The 18,991-nt window shown below is 34.8% G+C and overlaps 1 protein-coding gene and 1 long non-coding RNA gene across 2 annotated transcripts in view; both read right to left on the reverse strand.

Annotated features, from left to right (window-relative positions):
* jak1 (Janus kinase 1) overlaps nucleotides 1-18,220 on the reverse strand; it is a 38,978-nt gene extending 20,758 nt beyond the window's left edge. The window contains exons 1-9 of the mRNA XM_059571008.1: nucleotides 17,975-18,220; nucleotides 7,063-7,268; nucleotides 5,434-5,557; nucleotides 3,465-3,618; nucleotides 2,969-3,138; nucleotides 2,301-2,649; nucleotides 1,971-2,147; nucleotides 1,372-1,529; nucleotides 253-367 (exon numbers count right to left, since the gene is read on the reverse strand). Coding sequence (XP_059426991.1) covers nucleotides 253-367; nucleotides 1,372-1,529; nucleotides 1,971-2,147; nucleotides 2,301-2,649; nucleotides 2,969-3,138; nucleotides 3,465-3,618; nucleotides 5,434-5,557; nucleotides 7,063-7,261 — 1,446 coding nt within the window. The 5' untranslated portion in view covers nucleotides 7,262-7,268; nucleotides 17,975-18,220. The remainder of the gene's footprint in view (nucleotides 1-252; nucleotides 368-1,371; nucleotides 1,530-1,970; nucleotides 2,148-2,300; nucleotides 2,650-2,968; nucleotides 3,139-3,464; nucleotides 3,619-5,433; nucleotides 5,558-7,062; nucleotides 7,269-17,974) is intronic.
* LOC132161174 (uncharacterized) overlaps nucleotides 1-18,991 on the reverse strand; it is a 410,674-nt gene that overhangs the window by 309,925 nt on the left and 81,758 nt on the right. The window lies entirely within an intron of this gene.

Below are 18,991 nucleotides of genomic sequence, written 5' to 3' on the forward strand. Positions count from 1 at the left end.
TCACAGAGAATCAGTGCTATATTTTATATGAACACATGTCATGGTCTGGGAGTGTGTACAACAAGAACCAGATCTTCTTGATTTCCAGCAGAGAATACAAAAAGTAAATCTGGGCAATTCAAGACTTGTCCTGTCCAAGCAAGACAAACAGGACAAAGGGTTTCAGTTTACTGATTTCACAAAAATGTTTATCCCAACTGTACAAATTAAACTAGACTTTTGTGACTGGTGAATGTATGTGTGTGTGTGTACCTCAATGCAGACAACAGTCATGATGATGTAGTTATAGTCTGTGCAGCTCCAGCGCAGGACATAGGTTCCTTCTTCATTTCCCTCCTGACGAAGTTTATGAATAGCATACTCTGTGCTGTAGAGACAACAGACAGAGCTAGTTGCAAAATTACTTTCCTGAAGACAGCTGTTATAATCCAAACTAATACTAAATAACTACAGCATGAAAAGCCAAACATTATTTTACCATGATTACAAGGTGCTCAGACATAACACAAAGTGCTATTGAATTTCCACCAAATCCAACTCATGAACTTAACTTAGTTGTTTATGTTAGACAAGTATCTATATTCACCACCATTTTCACTAAATAAACCCAAACCAAATGTATCTTGACTTCATTGCCGAGCAGTATTACATTTCTTATTGCCATGGAATTCTTCTTGTTTTTGATCCATTATTCATACTTGTGTCATGTCTTTGCTACTTAATACACAAGCACATTCTTGAAAGTCTAATACTTGTAAAAATGGGCATCTTGACAAAAGCAATGATACTAAACTGGTAACACTTTACAGAGTCACATTACAATGGTCATAGAAATACACATGTACTTATATTTAATTACTTTAGTGAAAATAACATTGTGTGACCATTATTAGACTGGGTCTCATGACACTACAGCATTTACACAACCATTCAAAATTTTGAGGTTAAACAATGAAGTTTAATGTTACTAAAGGAAGTCTCTTCTGCTCACCAAGGCTGCATTTATTTGATCAAAAACAGTGTAAAACAGTGATTGTGTGAAATACTATTAAATAATTTTTTCCATCTGAATATATGATAAGATGTATTTTTAATTTAACAGTTGGGTTCCTTAACATTTTGTGAAAACAGTGATACATTTTTAGGACTATTCGCTGAACAGAGAGTTCAAAAGAAGCGACAATGTAAAAGTCACTACTTATCAATTTAATGCATCCTTGCATCAAGAATTTATTTCTTTTCCAAAAGCAAATTCTTTTTGACCCCAATTTTTTTTTTTACTGTAGAGTACATAATGAAAATATTTCCTCAAACTATGTGTAATCCTTGATATGGACATCTAAAAACCAAAGTATGCTAATATGGTCATACCAGATAGGTCCATGACAGCCATTTTCTAAATTCTGGACCACTGATGAGGGTGCGACTTCAGTGCACAGGTAATGATGAGCATCTACAGTCAATCTGAAGTAACCGTCAACCAGTGCAGCAAAGGACAAAGCTGCATCACGATAAAACAGGTCCAACTCCTATGGACCAAAGAAGAGGAATACCTTTGTAGGATAAGAACTATAACATACCTGTCACTACTATCTACTTCATACAATGAAATGTATTTTTATACACATGAATTCTTAAGTCATGACTCATGCCTGTTGGTTTATGGATCATATCAGTATGAATCATATAACCTTTCCGGAGCAATGGAAGTTTTACGCAACATTTTGACCAGGTGCAGAGTTCTTGCCCTAATTTGCCACAATAAATAACATATTTTGCAGATGACTAAACACAGCTATATTGTAAAACCCTGCCCATCATTAAATCTTCTTAGTCCACAAATCTGACTTCAAATTCTACTACATTAAATATCAAATATTCTCTAATTGGTTATGACTGTACCATATTCAGCATAAATGTTTGTGCTGGAATCAAACTGCACCTGGTTAGGACACAGTGCAGCAAATTACCATGGTTTTATTGTCTTGTCTGTAAATTGTGACACAAGACTCCTTAATGACGATGTGGGTGATTTCGTAAAAGTCAGAGAAAAGTGTCCATCCACTGTCTTTCCTTTTGTCATTCTTCTGCCTGCTGTCAGCCTTGTTCTTTTTAGATTTGGTTTTGTCTTTCACTGTCAGAAGATTCTATTAAAAAAAGGATTCAAGACAAAAATATATAAAAATAAAAATAACAGAACTGAAACAATCCATGACATAAAATCCAGAATTGCTGATAAATATGTAATTGAAAAATATTACAAATCTACAAGCTCAGAAAACCTAAAGCGATAAACTCACTGGTACAGGCTTTCTCCTCCAGGAGATCCCAGTGGTTCCGGACACTTGCACTTCATAGCCCAGTCCCTCATCCCCCAAAGGAAGTGTGTGGGCCAGAAATCTCTCACTCTCAGCTGATACTTTCAGGCTCTTGGGCTCAATAGTCTCCCGACCCAGGCCCTGGGTCAGTGTTTCAAGAGTGGAGAGATACTTGACCTTCAGGTCATAGAGGGTTATGTTGCTGTCCTGGATGGTCTTGCTATTGAACTCATTGAGGAAATTTTTGAAAACGTTGCTAATGCGTATGCGTGTGAGGAAGTTACGCTGCTTAATGGTCCGGTTCAGACTGTCCGGAATGAAACGCTTGTAGCTACAAGAGAAGAATAAAATCACTTTCTTTAAGGGAGAAAAACAATATGACGCTTACTTTTTAGTGCTCATCAACACATACAGCAATTCCAGTATTCACTACAGTAAACTACTCTCTGGGATACTTGAATCTGATTGGTCAATGACAGCATTAAAATACAAACACACTTGACCTGAGAATGCTCTAACTGACCAGTCAGAATCAAGTAATCCAATGAGGTGTAGTAAAAGAGGTTAACAGTTGAAAGTGCCATTCAAATAATGTCAGTGTCGATCATTTTGCAGATGTATTATATAAATAATTATATTGTATGGGTCACCTTGTCTCAGCTCCAGCTCCAGCTCCAGATGAAGGCAGATTATTGCTCTTGGCATGATGGGTAATGGCCAAAACAGCCATCCCCAAACACTCGTTCTCAATCTCATGATGCTCTAACTCACTCTGGGGAGTGCGCACTGGGGCAAGTCCCCTCAGAAAGTCATACTGGCCCTAAAACATAACAGATTTCTGTATGTGCCATGCAAAAAAGTTAACATGATCTCTTTCTCACACACACACGCACACATTATTAGACAACAGTGTTCATAAAAGCCCCAGAGATGTTAGAATAAATAGCAGCAAAAAAAGAAATTTAAATAGATTTCGGACTTCAAAGAAAACAACCAACAAGGTAACAACAGATACCACATGACAGCGTATTTGAATAATCAAACCACAAAGCTCCTGTAGTGAAAAACAGGCAATATTTTGTTTGAAGTTGTCATGGTGACATGAACAACCATGTAAGTGATACCTCAGCTGTTTCCTGTACTCACCTGTGCAAACAGGTAGTCAAGAGATGCAGCATCCAGTAGAGGTGTCCCCTCAGGGCCCTTCTGAGAGACTACAACCCCTTTCTGCTTGCAAAGTGAGTGTCTCCAAACTGGAGATTCTGTCTCACTAGTGCCATGCCAGTTTGTGAAATAAAACCTGTGTAAACAAATAAAATCAGTTGTTAAAGGATACCTGGATGTTTTTTTTTCTTCTTTCATCAAAGCTAAACACATTTCACATCTGTCACAATGAACATTTTCAGAAAGCTTTTATTTTTGCTACTGTTCAAAGGCCTTTTAAGTTTAAATTTGACAAACTATTTCAATATTTACTGTTTAAAAATGCTACATTAATTTTTTATAAATTACATTAAAAGTTTTAACAAAAGTTAGTGTACACATATCACAGAATACACTTAATGTTGTTTGAAAAAAAAACCATGATAAATAAAGGTAAATATCGGTGAACAGAATATTTGTCAAATTATGCAAAAAAAATAAAAAAAATATAATAATTATAATAATAATATATATATATATATATATATAATAGAACAATATAGTATCACTATAGTAGTTTAAGAAATATCTCTGTATGACTGACAAAAAATAAGTGAAGTATAAGTAGAAAAATATGCACAAGTGTGTGTGTGTGTGTGTGCGCGTGACCTAATGTGTCATGATTATGAATGTGGTCAGAAAACCATGATGACAGTAGCTGATAGCACACAAAAACATACAGAACATAAAGGATCAAAACAAAGGCTTACATTATGTAAATATACTAACATATGGTAAATAAGGTGCACAGGCTACACGCATTACCAAATCGTGTGTCAACAATCAATTGAGAAAAGAACAATTACACCACCCCATTGCCACGCAAGAGCTCATTGTAAACAGGAAGCAGCATGAGTGAGAAAAGTGTGCTATATGCCACAGAGGAAGAGAGGGTGTGCAAAGGTTGACCATAAACTGTTTGTGAGCAAAACAGGTAAGCTTCACACAGGGAGACAGCAATTCTTTACCCACCATACACTTTGTATACAGTAACTGACTCTTATCTTAGTTTCACTGGTGAAAAGGGGAAATTGAGGGGAACCTATGTTTTACTTTGCACAATTTACATCTTATTGAACAGTGAAATGTCTTTCAGAATAAGACCAGCTTGAAACCATGTCAAGGGATTAGTTTTTTTGTTTATAAAAAGGTTCCCCTTTTAGTGATTAACTGTTCCATTTGTTGCATAGAGTGTATGTGAATGTGGGGGCAGAGTTATCAAGATGTGTGATCCTTTTGGTTAGGGACATGTTTATGTTGGTAATTTCAAATATCAACAGCGTTTGCCAGAAATTACTTACTGCACCTTTAACAGAACACTGACATCAAACAATAAATTTCACTAAACCAATCAATAAATGTCCAGGTTTTTAAAAAGGCAAAAGAAAACATTTTAAAATCAAATTCAATTATATCTTATTATTACAATTACTATTATTACTATTATTATTATTAAACATAACTATATATTAATACGTTTTCTTATAAAATTAATGAGAATTTGGTAGTGAAAATGTCACATAATGCCAAAAATCTTAATAGTTCAGCATGTAGACAAAAAACTAGCTAGAGATTAAGAATAATGTGAGGCATAGGTGGAATGCCCCTGGAATTTCTAATGGGATTTTTAAACAGTTTTAAATTTTTAATTTAATGTCAGATGTGCTTTAAAACTGTAATGCAACAAAGATGCTACATAATAACTACAATTGGTTGCAAATTTTTAACACACACCATTAGTTTTTAGTTGCAAAATTTTTAAAGCATACTATTATTTCAAAATTCATGTTCCATGTTTTTTTTTTTTTCATATGCAAAAAAAAAAAATTATGTTCAAACTTGATTCATTTTTTTATTTGTAAACTTTTTTTCATTCATTTTTTCTCAGCAGCCCTCAATTGTGCTCACTCACCTCATACGGTAATGAAGTTTGATGCTGGTCTCCTCCGTGATCTTAAACACATGATTGGGAGCATACCAAAGATCCTGGCTCTCTTCATACAATGCAAACAAGTTGTGACACAAAGGTGAGATGTCTGGGGAAAAACATATTCACAATTAGAGCCTGATTCTTATTCTAGAGCCAGTTTATTTTTATACCTGTCATTCTTATAGTTCTCACCAGCAAATAACCTCATTAGATGATGCCTAAGAGGAAATACTCATAGCTTATGGTGGTTTATGAGAAAAGTTTACCAAGATTAAGTATTTGACAAGCTTTAACTGGAACATGAAACAAAAGTGGGTCAAAGGTTTGCAAATCTCTTATGCAAAAAGGAAAAAGATACAGTACATTTGGTTTTAGTTTGATGACCTGATGTACTAAAGTTACAGATCACAAAGCTTGAGAAATTTAGTTTGAATTCATTATTTTTATGTTTTCGTTTTAATTTTGGTTTAATTTTAGTGTGTTTGTTTCACTTTTATTACCTTTTTATGTCTAGTAGATACCGTTTTTATTAATTTTTTAAATATTTTATTTTAGGTATTTAACATAATATACAAAGCAAGGAGTATGAATAGAACAAAAACAAAATGAGAATAAAACAAATTAAAGAACAAAAATAGTAAGGCTAACAAATAAAGGTTTTCATTAATTTTTATCTCTGTATTAGCTATTAACTTACAGTGAATTCGAGATATATATTTGAACCCACAATCTTGGCATAGTTAGCGCATCTTAGAAATATTTTATCAGATGGATTATATATATATATATATATATATATATATATATATATATATAAAAGGAGTACTGAATACATAACCTTTGAAGTAAAACCAGTAGCTAACTACAGAGTGTGAAAACAACTGTGTGAAACAAACACCATCGTAGTTCCTCTCCAGCAGCTGCCTTCTTGTCTAATATAAACTTCCCTTTCCTCTCTCATTGTCCAAGCCAGCTTTTGTCCTTGTCCGTGACTTTGAGGAAATGATGGATGTGATACTTAAACCCAGCAGCCATTTTGTGGCTGAATACTGATCAAGAGCCAAATAGACAGATGTAGTGTTCCATTGGGAGATGGAAAGGGGCAGACAGGGCAGTCAGTCACAGCGCTTCTCATACTAAAGTCAATGTCCTGTCATAATCCACCCATGTCACATGATGATACCAACAGTAAAAACCCTTTAAGTTCCTCTTTTGTATTCTATGAAATGCTGACGGTACAAAAGCCCCCTTCCTCAATCGCACAATCAAAATATGAAACCGAATGCATGGGAGAAAAAAGTCAGTTTTATGCACATATTCACATTGACCCTATTTTTTTAGTGCTATGTTCTTTCTACAGCCCACTTGATGGAAAAACACCAAAAAAATAGTCCACTGATAAAAGTGCACATGAAATCACAGATGCTCTGTGTTATTAAATGTAACTCATACTTTGCTTTGACAACTATTCCCATCCAAATAGGTATGATGAAATGATGCATCACTGCAAAGAAAACATACCATGATAATGACCACACTCTATGTCCTCAGAGATGCATTAGAGAGTGTAATACTTTAGCACTCGAAATAGGTGGCTGTCCAAACACTTACGGCATCTCCTGGCAGCCTCAACGCACAGGTCTTCCGCAGTATGGCAGTCTTTGAAGTACTTGAGCTGGTGTGTGTCAGGCAGGTAGAAGTGGATTTCCAGTCCTTTCATTACAGTCAGAACGGTCATCTCTGCCTTCCTCTGTTTTTTCATCTTCCCACACAGTTGCCTGCCCAGCTCCATGACTGCAAGTTCTGGCATCCAGACACTGCAGGATAAACAGAAGTAACACAGAGATTTACTGATGAACTGTGGGTCCCTGCTTTGACTAACAATGGTTTACTGCTTAAGTTGTGAAATAACATACAATTTTCCAAAGGTTACATTTATAACATCATACATGAATGAACCATAAATCACATTTCATATTGGTTTTTCAGCAACAAGTTAGTCAATATAGGGTTTTCATAATAGCAATAATTTTAGTGTCCATACCAATACAATTTCATGATTTTCAGTACTACAACAAAAACTATTATGCTTGTGAACACACTCCTTTATTAAAAATAACAATAATAATGTAAATAGGAATAAACTAAAGTAACTGAATCAGAATGATTGTGATGCTTTAATTTATTTGTATTTAATACCTTTATATGTATTTTACTTAATAAAGAAGTATTTTCCAGTATTTGTACGCAAAAATAAATTATGTATTTTCAAATAAACAAACAATTACACTACAAGTCAAAAGTTTCAGGTCAATAAGATTTAAAAATGTTTTAAAATGTCTTTTATGTTCACCGAGGCTGCATTTATTTGATCAAAGTTACAGTAAAACAGTAATACTGAAAAAAAAATATTATCATTTTAAAAAACCTATTTGAATACATTTTAAAATGTAATTTATTTCTGTGATGGCAATCATTCTAATATTCTGAATTTGTTCTTAACATGTTTGTAATAATTTTCTTATTATTAATATTGAAACACAGTGATACTTTCTTTTCAGAATTATTCAACAGGATTTAACCTTTTGTGTTTACATTAACAGCTCACTAAGACACGCATTTTGACCAAGATGCTCAGTTTTAAATATGCATGTGATCATTTGAAAGCACTCTGTACTCTGTACTACTGATACTTTAGAAAGGCAGCATCATTATAATTGTAATGGACAAAAAACTGGACTTGAGGGTGTTGAACTCAAATCTTGGGACTAACAGCAGGCCACAGATGAAGATAACAGCACCAGTCAACAGATAATCACACACAAGTGAGAAGCAGCAGTATACCGACACGGGTACAGTAATTATGATGAAAAAGAGACAAACATGGGAAGAGAGAAAAAGCTATTTCTGAGCTCAATATAACCAAACAATCAGATAGGACTATATATATTTTTATTAATGCTTTTCAGAGCTTTTTTAATCTGATCCCAGTGCTAATAAAATCTAGACAACATTGTTTTATTTGAATATTCTAATTATAATTTGCAATATGTCATGTAATGTGTTGTTATAACATCACGATTTGAATATTCTTTGAATACACTGTCCACCAAAACAAAACCAAGCTACAGTCCTGACTGTAGCTGGAGATACATCAACCATATTACTGTTAATCAACAGAGGTACAACATACTCAATGTCCTCTCAATATTTGTCCTCAAGAGTAGCTATTTAATTCAACCCCTTTGAAGTGGCTTTAGTGAAATCAAGAAGCTGAACAAACTGAGACAATTGGTTTGATTTTATGAAATATTAGTATAATGAGATCACAAATTCAATCAACATTCATCACATTCACCTCACAGCCTGAGCAGAAAGTATTTTCAGTGATAGGGTCAATTTTGCATCCAATTACTTTGAGCATTACAGGAACAAATGATAATTATTATTGTGTGTGTGTGTGTTATATAACAAATGAATTCATTTAACACTGTAATAGTGTTGGCATAATGTGTAAAATTGATGTTTGCTAAAAAACAAATCTAACAATGGACAGTTTTCACAGGATTCACATTTATAACACTAATGTGAAAAAGGAAATGTGAAAAAGGTCCATGCTTAAAAAAAATGTATTGCACCAAAACATTTTAATTTCATTTATGAGAAATATAAACGTATCAATCACAATTTAGTCCCAAATCAGTTAGCCTGTAGTATTGAGTGATTTGAAAGAGTTTTTTAATACATAAATAAACCATGGTGTCTATTTAATTTCACTTATTTAATTTTACTAGTAATAATTCCTCAATAATAAAACCTTGTACATCAGAGTTATTATGTGACACTGTCACATAAGAGTTATGAAATGTAACAGGCTAACAGGCTGGGTAACAATTATTACATTCAATAAATTGTGATTATTTCAATACTAAATATATTAATATATATTAATAAATAAAAATAGCAATAAAAAAATGCAAAACCTAATTTTAAAAAGGAATAGGAAATTACTTTTTTTTTTTTCAATTGATCAAAGCGATCATAGTCTATTAACCTCTACAGTGTCCTCCAGAAGTATTGGAACAGTAAAGACAAAATTGCTTTCTCTGCTGTGGAGTCTCGACATTTGCAAATATGATTGAAAGATGAATATGCGACAAAACTACTAGAATGTCACTAGTAGGGCTGCACGATGTGTTGTTTAAGCATCGATATCGCGATGTACGAATCCAAGATAGTCACATCGCAGGATGTGCGATGTAGGCTATCGTAGTTAATCCGTTATTCATTAACTGTACGGGCCAGCTGCTCCCCGGCCCTTGACGAGTGTGATTTGCGGATTAAGAGAGAGAGAGAGAGAGAAAGAGAGAACGCGAGCGAGCGAGCAAGCCCCGGCCGCACGCTCACAGTCTTCAAACAACACGAGCGCTGTCTTGCTTTCTCTCCCTCGCGCATATTAATCAATTGACACGATTGTGTCTGTGTTTAAATCATTTAATCATGAGAATGTAAGTGTGCTCACCCCATTTTTGTTTGTAAGAAAAAATTCGATTAGATTTCATATCGCAATATATAATTGCAGAAAAATAAAATATTGCAATGTCATTTTTTCCCAATATCGTGCAGCCCTAGTCACTAGAATGTCACATTTTATTTTGAGGTCTTTTGCATTTTTTACCAAATAAAAAGGACAGCACTTTTTGATGTGAGCATAAGTATTGTATTAATTTAAGGCAGATGTAAAAGATTTAAGGTAATATTTAGTTGCAGATCCCTTGCATGCAATCAGAGCAGTGAGTCTGCAACCCATAGACAACACCAGACTCTTGATCTTATGCTTTGAAATGCTTTTCCTCAGCCTTTAATGCAGCCAATTCCAAATGTTGCTGGTTTTGGGGAGTTTCTGTCTTAAGTCTCCTCTTCAGATGGTGAAATTAATGTTCAATCTGATTTAAATCTGGAGATTGATTTGGGCAATCTAAGACTTTACATTTCTTTGCCCTGATAAAGTCCTTGACTGAACTGGCAGGGTGTTTTGGGTCATTGTCCTGATCCAATATGAAGTGCTTTCTAATGAGTTTGGTGGCATTTTCTTGAATATTGGTAGCCAAGATGATTTTGTACCCTTCCAAATTCATTCTGCTACTGCCATCATACATAAAGTCATCATTAAAATGAAGAGGTCCTGTTCTAGAGACAGCCATGCATGCCCATGCCATGACACCACCTCTAACAAGCTTTACAGATGATGTTGTATGCTTAGGATCATTTACAGTTCCTTTTTTTCTCCACACTTTTGCTTTTCCAATCACTTAGATAAAGGTTAATCTTTGTCTCATCGGTCCATCAACTCAGTTCCAAAACTCTACTGGCTCACATTTGTGAAGGATCTTGCCTTTCTATTTTTGGTGCTGATCAGAGGTTTGCGTCTTGCTGTGTAGCTTCTGTAATTCTGTTTCAAATTGTCCTGTGGACTGTAGATTGACAGAGCATCACCCCAGCTTCCTGGAGGTTGTTGGTGATTTTACAGACATGTATTTTAGGGTTCATTTTCATGATTTTTATCTGTCATCAACTACTGTTGTTTTTCTCAGCCGAAAAACAATTGTTGTAATTGATTTCCTCTTCTCTTTAAGCATCCAAATTGCTTGCTTTTCTTTCAGAGTAGGCTTCCTCATCTTCATCCTGGTTTGTGTGTGTAATCATCGAATTCAAGACTTAGATTACAGAAGCAATGGATATAACTGATAAGACACATTCCCTGCTTTTAATATCTGAAGAATTAATGCAACAGGGCACAGCTGAACACTTAGAAACCTGTGAGGCAGGCAACTGATGAGATGAACAGATGAAACTCTAATAGTGCTAATCTTCTTAGCTGGTAAAACATCTTTGTGTTGAATCACCCAATAATAAAATGTGACCCTGTAGTTTTGTCTCATATTCATCTTTTAATCATATTTACAGATTTCTTGACTTCACAGCAAACAGAACAATGTTGTATTTACTGTTCCAATACTTATAGAGGGCACTGTATATAGGCTATGTGTGTGTGTGTGTGTGTGTGTGTGTGTGTGTGTGTGTGTGTGTGTGTGTGTGTGTGTGTGTGTGTGTGTGTGTGTGTGTGTGTGTGTGTGTGTGTGTGTGAGAAATATACCCGATTTAATTAAGCTAACGTATTTAAAACAGAAGTGTATTGCGGTGCTCCATAAACAAGTTCACGGAAAGGATGACAACGCGCATTCTGTTTGTTTGTTTTATTTTACAAGACCAAAAATCTTCTGTTTTTATTGTGAGTGTGCACAAATAAAAGTAGACCCTTTTGCAGATTATATCTTAACTCCAAAAATATATATTTTTTATGTCTCAGCTGTTCGATTGTGCTGGCACCTTGCACACAAACACCCGTCATATTCTAGCAATTCAAACTTATTGCATTGCAATAACATTGCAGTCGGTTCATTATCAAAAATAAAATAGTCCACAAAAACATATAAAAGGTTACACTGCTCAGTTTAGAACGACCTTAGTATAGCGATCCACTTTGCTATTATGCCAAGGACATTTTTGATCATGTGAAGAGGATGATCTTTTCTGTAGGCTATATAAATGTGAATGCGTGTAAAGTACAAGCCTAGTAGTACTTACATTATAAATAATAGCTTAACATTCAAATACATTGTGAATATGGAAACATTTGGATCTGTGCTGAATGAAACGTGAGCAATAACCTCCAAATATAGCCAAAGCCGTCTCGTACGCACACACGCATGCACTGTTACAGTCTAATTGGGGAAGTCACAGCTTAATGGTTAGAGAGTAGGACTCGCAATCCAAAGGTTGTGAGTTTGAGTCTCGGGCCGGCAGGAATTGTAGGTAGGCAGAGTGAATGCACAGCGCTCTCTCCAACCCTAATACCACGACCCTTGAGCAAGGCACCGAACCCCCAACTGCTCCCCGGCACCGCAGCATAAATGGATGCCCACCGCTCCAAATGTGTGTTCATGCTGTTCACTGCTGTGTGCACTTTGGATGAGTTAAATGCAGAGCAGGTTAACAATTAATTGAGTAATTGATCATTCATTTTAACAACGATTGATCACGGAAATGATCGGAAACTGACATCCCTAATGTATATATAGTAGAGTCCATGATTATGACAACAATCATAATTGTCGATTATTCCCTTGAAATTGTAATTGCGATTATTAATTATGTTTATCACAGTTTACATCGAATGATGTTTACACCATTGTTTGATGGAACTGCATGCCAAATTTTATATGAACATAAACAACCTGAAAACACTAAGTGAAAAACCTTTAGTGCTTTTCTATAGTGTTAAGCCTCAAATGTCAAATATACATCGGTTTGGTTTCTACTTTATTAAAAAAAATTTTTTTTTAAATGAATTGTATTACGATGTTATACTAAAATTAAAACAATGGAAAAACCTTTAAGATAACATATAGAAAGAAAAAACATCTTATTCTTAAGCGTGCAGAATAACATAAGTTTACTCTGATTAATTGCCAACTACTTAATACATAATTGTGTCATCCATAATCGCGATTAGAAATTTGATTAATTGTGCAGCCCTTATATATAGCTTATATAAATATTTAGTTTTAGTTTCAGCTTATATAAATATTAAGTGAAAATTTTAGAAAGGTAAAGTACCTCCTTCAGACCCTTATTTGTACAGAGGTTTTGCATTTCAATAAGCATCCATCAGTCAGTATCAGTGATTGATGTTTTTCTCTCTGCACTCATGACTTTAAGCAGAGCTTTGTTTTGGCTGATATCTAGACTAAAAACAGAACCATTAATGGCTCCCTCAACCAGTCTTGTTAAATGGCCAAACTTGGCAAGCTTTCCAGATGTTTGTTACTAGCTTTCCATTTAGTTCCTTTTCCATTCTGTTTTACTTAAATTTTATGATAGGTTCTGCTTTTCAGATTGCTGTGAATCAAGCCAGTTTGCTTTCTCATTTCTAAGATGCCATCCTAATTCATCTTGAGAACATGGGAGAAGGGATAAAGTTTAAGTTTGCTATTCTCCTGCAAGCTGTCTCCACCTGCTTTGGTACGATTCACAATGCCATTCTTCTGTTTACTTGACAGTGGCCTCATTTCCTGAGGTGTTGACGTGTTGCACTCCGATAAAGCCACGGTTAACACTGTTCCTTCACTGCTTCAGACCCTGCGCCTGTTCTGCTGGTAGACCGCTTGAGTATATGCGTCAAATGTGTGTAGGTGCGGGAACCTGCTGTAACTGTTTTATCCTGTTTGCAGGCACTAAATACCGCAATGAAAACCTTTTTCAAATGAACATAAAACAGAGGTAAGTTTAGTTTTAATCGACAGCTTCCTTCATCATGGATATCCTTCTATATCAATAGTTAAAGGTTATCATATTTATATCACATAGGTTAATTGTATTCTAGTCTTTATGTTATTTTACCTTATCATGTAATAATCTGCAATGTCTTTTTTTGATTTTAAATTTGATTTATGCAATCAAATACACACCGCTTTTGGGTTATTTTTCTGTATAATAACTGCAGAGCATCCCTCTACAAGTTATAAACAGTTTACTCTTTCTTAAATGTTCCCAAGTATGTCATTCATTATATCAGGTACAGTATGATTAAATGAAACATCTATAAATAAACATAATTTCAACAACTGTAGACAATCACATTTCTTATATCATTCTTACAAAGAAATCATAAGCTTCAAACAAGAACCTTATTTGACCATTAACTTATGATAAAACATCAAGGCCAATATTACTTATTTAATTTCTTTACAACAGTATTCAATTTTTCTGTATTTTACTTTTAATTAAAAACATTTCATTTTGCAGCTTGCTATAACAAGAGCTATATCTCTTTCTATTATGTTTTGACACGTATGAAGGAATAATGCAACTTGACTGTGTCATATTCTTTACCGAAAACTGCCTCTTAAATACTTAAATACTTTTTTGTGGCATATTTCAAAACATTTATTAGTTGCTCTCGTCATGAAGGCCTCATTAGGTTACAGTAACACAACCCGTTTCAGAACACCATACTGTACAACACTCACTATTCTGAAGGAAACTCCATTTGCAATGTTCAGTAATGGCCACACAAAGAACACGGTAAGATCTCGCAATTTCTCTTTGCCCTCACTTCATGACTAAACCCACTTCACAATCTGCTTTCAATCTTTTGTTTTGACAGTTCTGTACAGACATCAATCATATCTTAAAGAGGCTCCTGATAAGACTAATTAAACAACATCAGGATGAGAGCTAGCCTATAGAGTGATCAATACTCAACTTGAATAAATGTCTTTTGACAAAGTTTTATTGATTAATTAATACGAAACTGACATAGAATCTTAATGGATGACATTATGAAATCATAAGTCACTATAGTGCTGTAATTTAAATGGGTTTCCCTACTAATGCAGGCTCTGTGGGAATAAAACTTCTCAATTTTCTTCAAAAATCTTCAGATAAGGGGTGGGGAACATATTTATAGGGCTGCAACTAACGATTATTTTGATAATCGATTAATCTGTCGATTATTTTTACGATTAATCGATTAATCGGTTTATGTACTTATATTTTAGTTTTTTCAATTTTTCCCCCCCCAAGTAAATTATTAATAAATGGTCTTTATCCTTCAGCATAGATTTTTAAGAGATTTTAACCATTTTGCACTGTCATATCCTAATCAAAAATATACCTGGAGTTGTTTTATTGTGTTAGTAATCCTTTTTCGAACTCTTCTGCAATCAGAACACTGACCCATACTCTAGCAAATTTCACAAGGAGATTTAAATAATGTTTTCACCATGGCAGTCCTTAGAGCTCCTAAAGTAGTTTAACATCCCGAACGAAGCTTATTAAGGAATCTTTCAGAACATATTTTCACGAAGAATAAGGATAAAACAGAATAAAATTGCAGTGCATTGTATTTTATTATTTACTGGGAAACAGCTTTATAGCTTTTGCTGTGAAATTGTAAACAATCCTTCGAATAAAGTGCCAGTGGCATGAAACCTGAATGGAACTCACAATTTAAAGTAAAATCCATCAGAAGGTTGTCCAGAAAAAAAAATTGGACAGTCACACACAAAAAACCTGCTGTGTGAAAAAGAGCAGTGAATACTTAGAAAAAAAAGTGCATTTCAAATATCTTTAAACATTTACCGCTCTCATTCAGTCATAATTAAGCTGCAAGACTGAATTTTGAACTGGTAAACTACAAACTGATCACAGAACATGTTTGTAAAGCTTTAAATGTTAACTGTTAAAAAGCAATGTTATCAGCTTTTACGACTAAACATTTGCAAACGACATTGTACTGGAGAATCTGCACAATTAAAAGTCTTAGGGGCCGTTCACATATCGTGCCTAAAAACGCGTGGAAAACGCTAGGCGCAACGCTTTCTCCTTCTTTCCAAAGCGCTCGGGCAGAAGCGCCCCTGAGGCGTCTGCCTTTGATAAGCAACCATGACGTGCTCTCTCCTTGAAGACGCGGAAATTTCAGCAAATGATAAATGGATTTGCAGCTCAAAAAATCGCTTGCAGTAGCTCTGCTACTAAATTTATTTCAAAATGGAAATCCATATACAACTATGATCAGCTGTTCCTTTCATCTTGACTGAGCTTTTAACGTTGTTACGGGAAAGGATGAAGCTGATTGGTTAGTTCTTGTCACATGACCCGCGATGCGCTTGCAGCGTTCTGAAAAGTTGAGATGTTTTTAACTCGATGCGGTGCGGTGTTGGAAATAACGAACTTGAGCGCGCAAAAGATGCGATATGTGAACGTCCCCTTAAACAGCTCAGTAGTGCAGAGTTTACAGGTTACTCTTCTTTTTTGAAGGCTCAAAGATAAGTACTCCCAGTCTCCCACATCCCGCTAAATGCTGCAGAGACGCTGTTCGGGAAGCACGTGACATAAAACGAGGCCAGCTATTGGCTATTCGCTACTTCTCCTGCTGTACTGGCTGAGTAAAACCTCCGGTGGCTCATTACTGCCACACTTTGGTCACCGCAGATTTGAAATATGCACGAAATGAGCCGCTTACAGCAAATAAAAGTTATTTAGCAACGAATCGATGACTAAATTAGTTGACAACTATTTTAATAATCGATTTTTATCGATTAAATCGATTCGTTGTTTCAGCTCTAGAACATAACGATTTTCTTTCTTTTTAAAAAAGGATTGGTAATTACTGTTATTTAAAAGGGATTCCCCAGTAAAACCTCTATAGGAACTGAATAGCTCTCGGTCACTTTTGTCCATATTGGATCAGTCTACAAGCATCAAATTGTCCAGATGACGTAATCAAACAGTACTCATCTAAAAGCGTTGTATTGTTGTGGTCCCTCTTTTACTTTTTTTTTTTAAATATTACACGTTTCTATTTGAAGAAAAATTAATTGTCAAGGCAACTACAATTCAATAGCTTTGAGTTAACCATTTGATTTCCTATGAGTAGCCATCACTCAGTTCCGTAATCATTTTAAACAGCCTAATCAATTAGACAGAATGTGATTTGATTGAATTGGTTCTGACACCCATCATACTCAACGGAGTTCATTATCAGCAGTAGATAAAGACTGATCATTTTTTACAGTTTCAAAAATCTACACTTCATTAAACAGCTTTTAATCACCATCCAAGTTAACACATTTCTCACAAAAAAATTATAAAATACGAAAACAACAAATATAATCTCACTTATATGGTTATTTATATAGAAAAATATGTATTATTTGTTTGTACTTCTAGTATATGGTGTGTTAATTTATTGTTGTGAAATTCAGGAAGAAGCAATCTTCTACATAGCATTTATGGGCATAAAAACGATCAGCATCGGTCGATCTCTCCAAAGCGCATCAAATATAACGCAACCCCAAACACTGTTGTTCAGCAAATATATAGCTTGTGATAACAGTGTACAAGCGTTCAATTTCGATCGACAAAACTGCAGTCACAGCAGCAACAAGTTTAACCATTTAACTACTGTACAGTCAGAGAATGACAAAGACATAAAAATTAATGTCAATGTATGCAAGTTAGCAACAATAACACACACACACAAAAACAAAGCTAATGATTTTTCTTACCACTTAAAATCGCGAAGGTTTAATTAGGAGCTAACGTTAGTGTGCTTTATAAAATAAAAAATAATTTAAAAAAGCGCAACTTTTCATTATTTTACAACCAGTTAGCAGCCTCTTAAACATCCACTATCAGTTATTATCAGTCAGACAAAGATTCAAATCAACAGTTTGCATTTATATCTACAATTTAAGTCCAAATATGACTGATTCTGCACTATAGACTCAAATTAGCTACTTCTTTAACACTTTAATCAACATATTAAACTGACAACAAAGCGTCTAACAACTTGATATTACCAACACCGCACATGAAAAGAACAGAAAAGACAGACATACAACCAGACCCCCAGACATAGAGTCAGGATGTAAAGAGTTACGGCCCTCGTCCTTACCTCGACTGGCAAAGCTACTTCCGTTTAATTTCGATCATTACAGACGTTTGAACACTTCCTCTTGATATTTTGTTGACGTAAAGCGCTCGTTATTTAACTCAAAAATCCTCTCTGGCAGCAGAAGGTTTATCTCACGAGAATTGTGTCCAAAACAAACTTCTCTTCACAGCGGTACAAACCGTGGTTGAGACTTCTTGATCAACTAACCTTTCCTGTCAAGCGTCGACCACATTCCCGAAAATAGGGTAACGACGAGCTTATGTCACATGCCTCCTACTGGCCGACCCGGCTGTCAATCAAATGCGTTACCAATGGAATTAACCCTTAGGCGTAGAGTAAGGTAGTGGAGTTTTGTTATGGCTTCAGCACAGCATGAACTCTCTCTGTGTATGTGTGTGTGTGTATAGAGAGAGAGAGAGAGAGAGAGAGAGAGAGACTAATTACTATTGTGCATGCCTTGTTCATCGAATGTTAATCCTTTGTGTATTGCTGTGATGTAAACATAAATCTATAAATTGCCCAAACCATCAAATTTATAGCCTATACTTTTTTCACCAATTATTCTTACGTTTTGAAAAAATTTTTAAATACATCTTAAAGCGCTGACTTAAGTCAAATATTGCAGAAGCATTAAAAATATGGATGATGCCTACTGAATGAAGATTCAATTCAACCATTAATAATAGATTATTATATTAAATAATTACTGCTAACTACCCATTGTTACTAGGCAATGCTTCTCAGCCAGAAGTAATGCTAAGACACACACACACACACACACATATATATATATATATATATATATATATATATATATATATATATATATATATATATATATATATATATATATATATATATATATATATATATATATACAGTACAGACCAGAAGTTTGGACACACCTTCTCATTCAAAGAGTTTTCTTTATTTTCATGACTATGAAAATTGTAGAGTCACACTGAAGGCATCAAGGGCTATTTGACCAAGAAGGAGAGTGATGGGGTGCTGCGCCAG

Source organism: Carassius carassius, chromosome 17 (genome assembly GCF_963082965.1).
Source record: "Carassius carassius chromosome 17, fCarCar2.1, whole genome shotgun sequence".
Classification (NCBI taxonomy): Eukaryota; Metazoa; Chordata; class Actinopteri; order Cypriniformes; family Cyprinidae; genus Carassius; species Carassius carassius.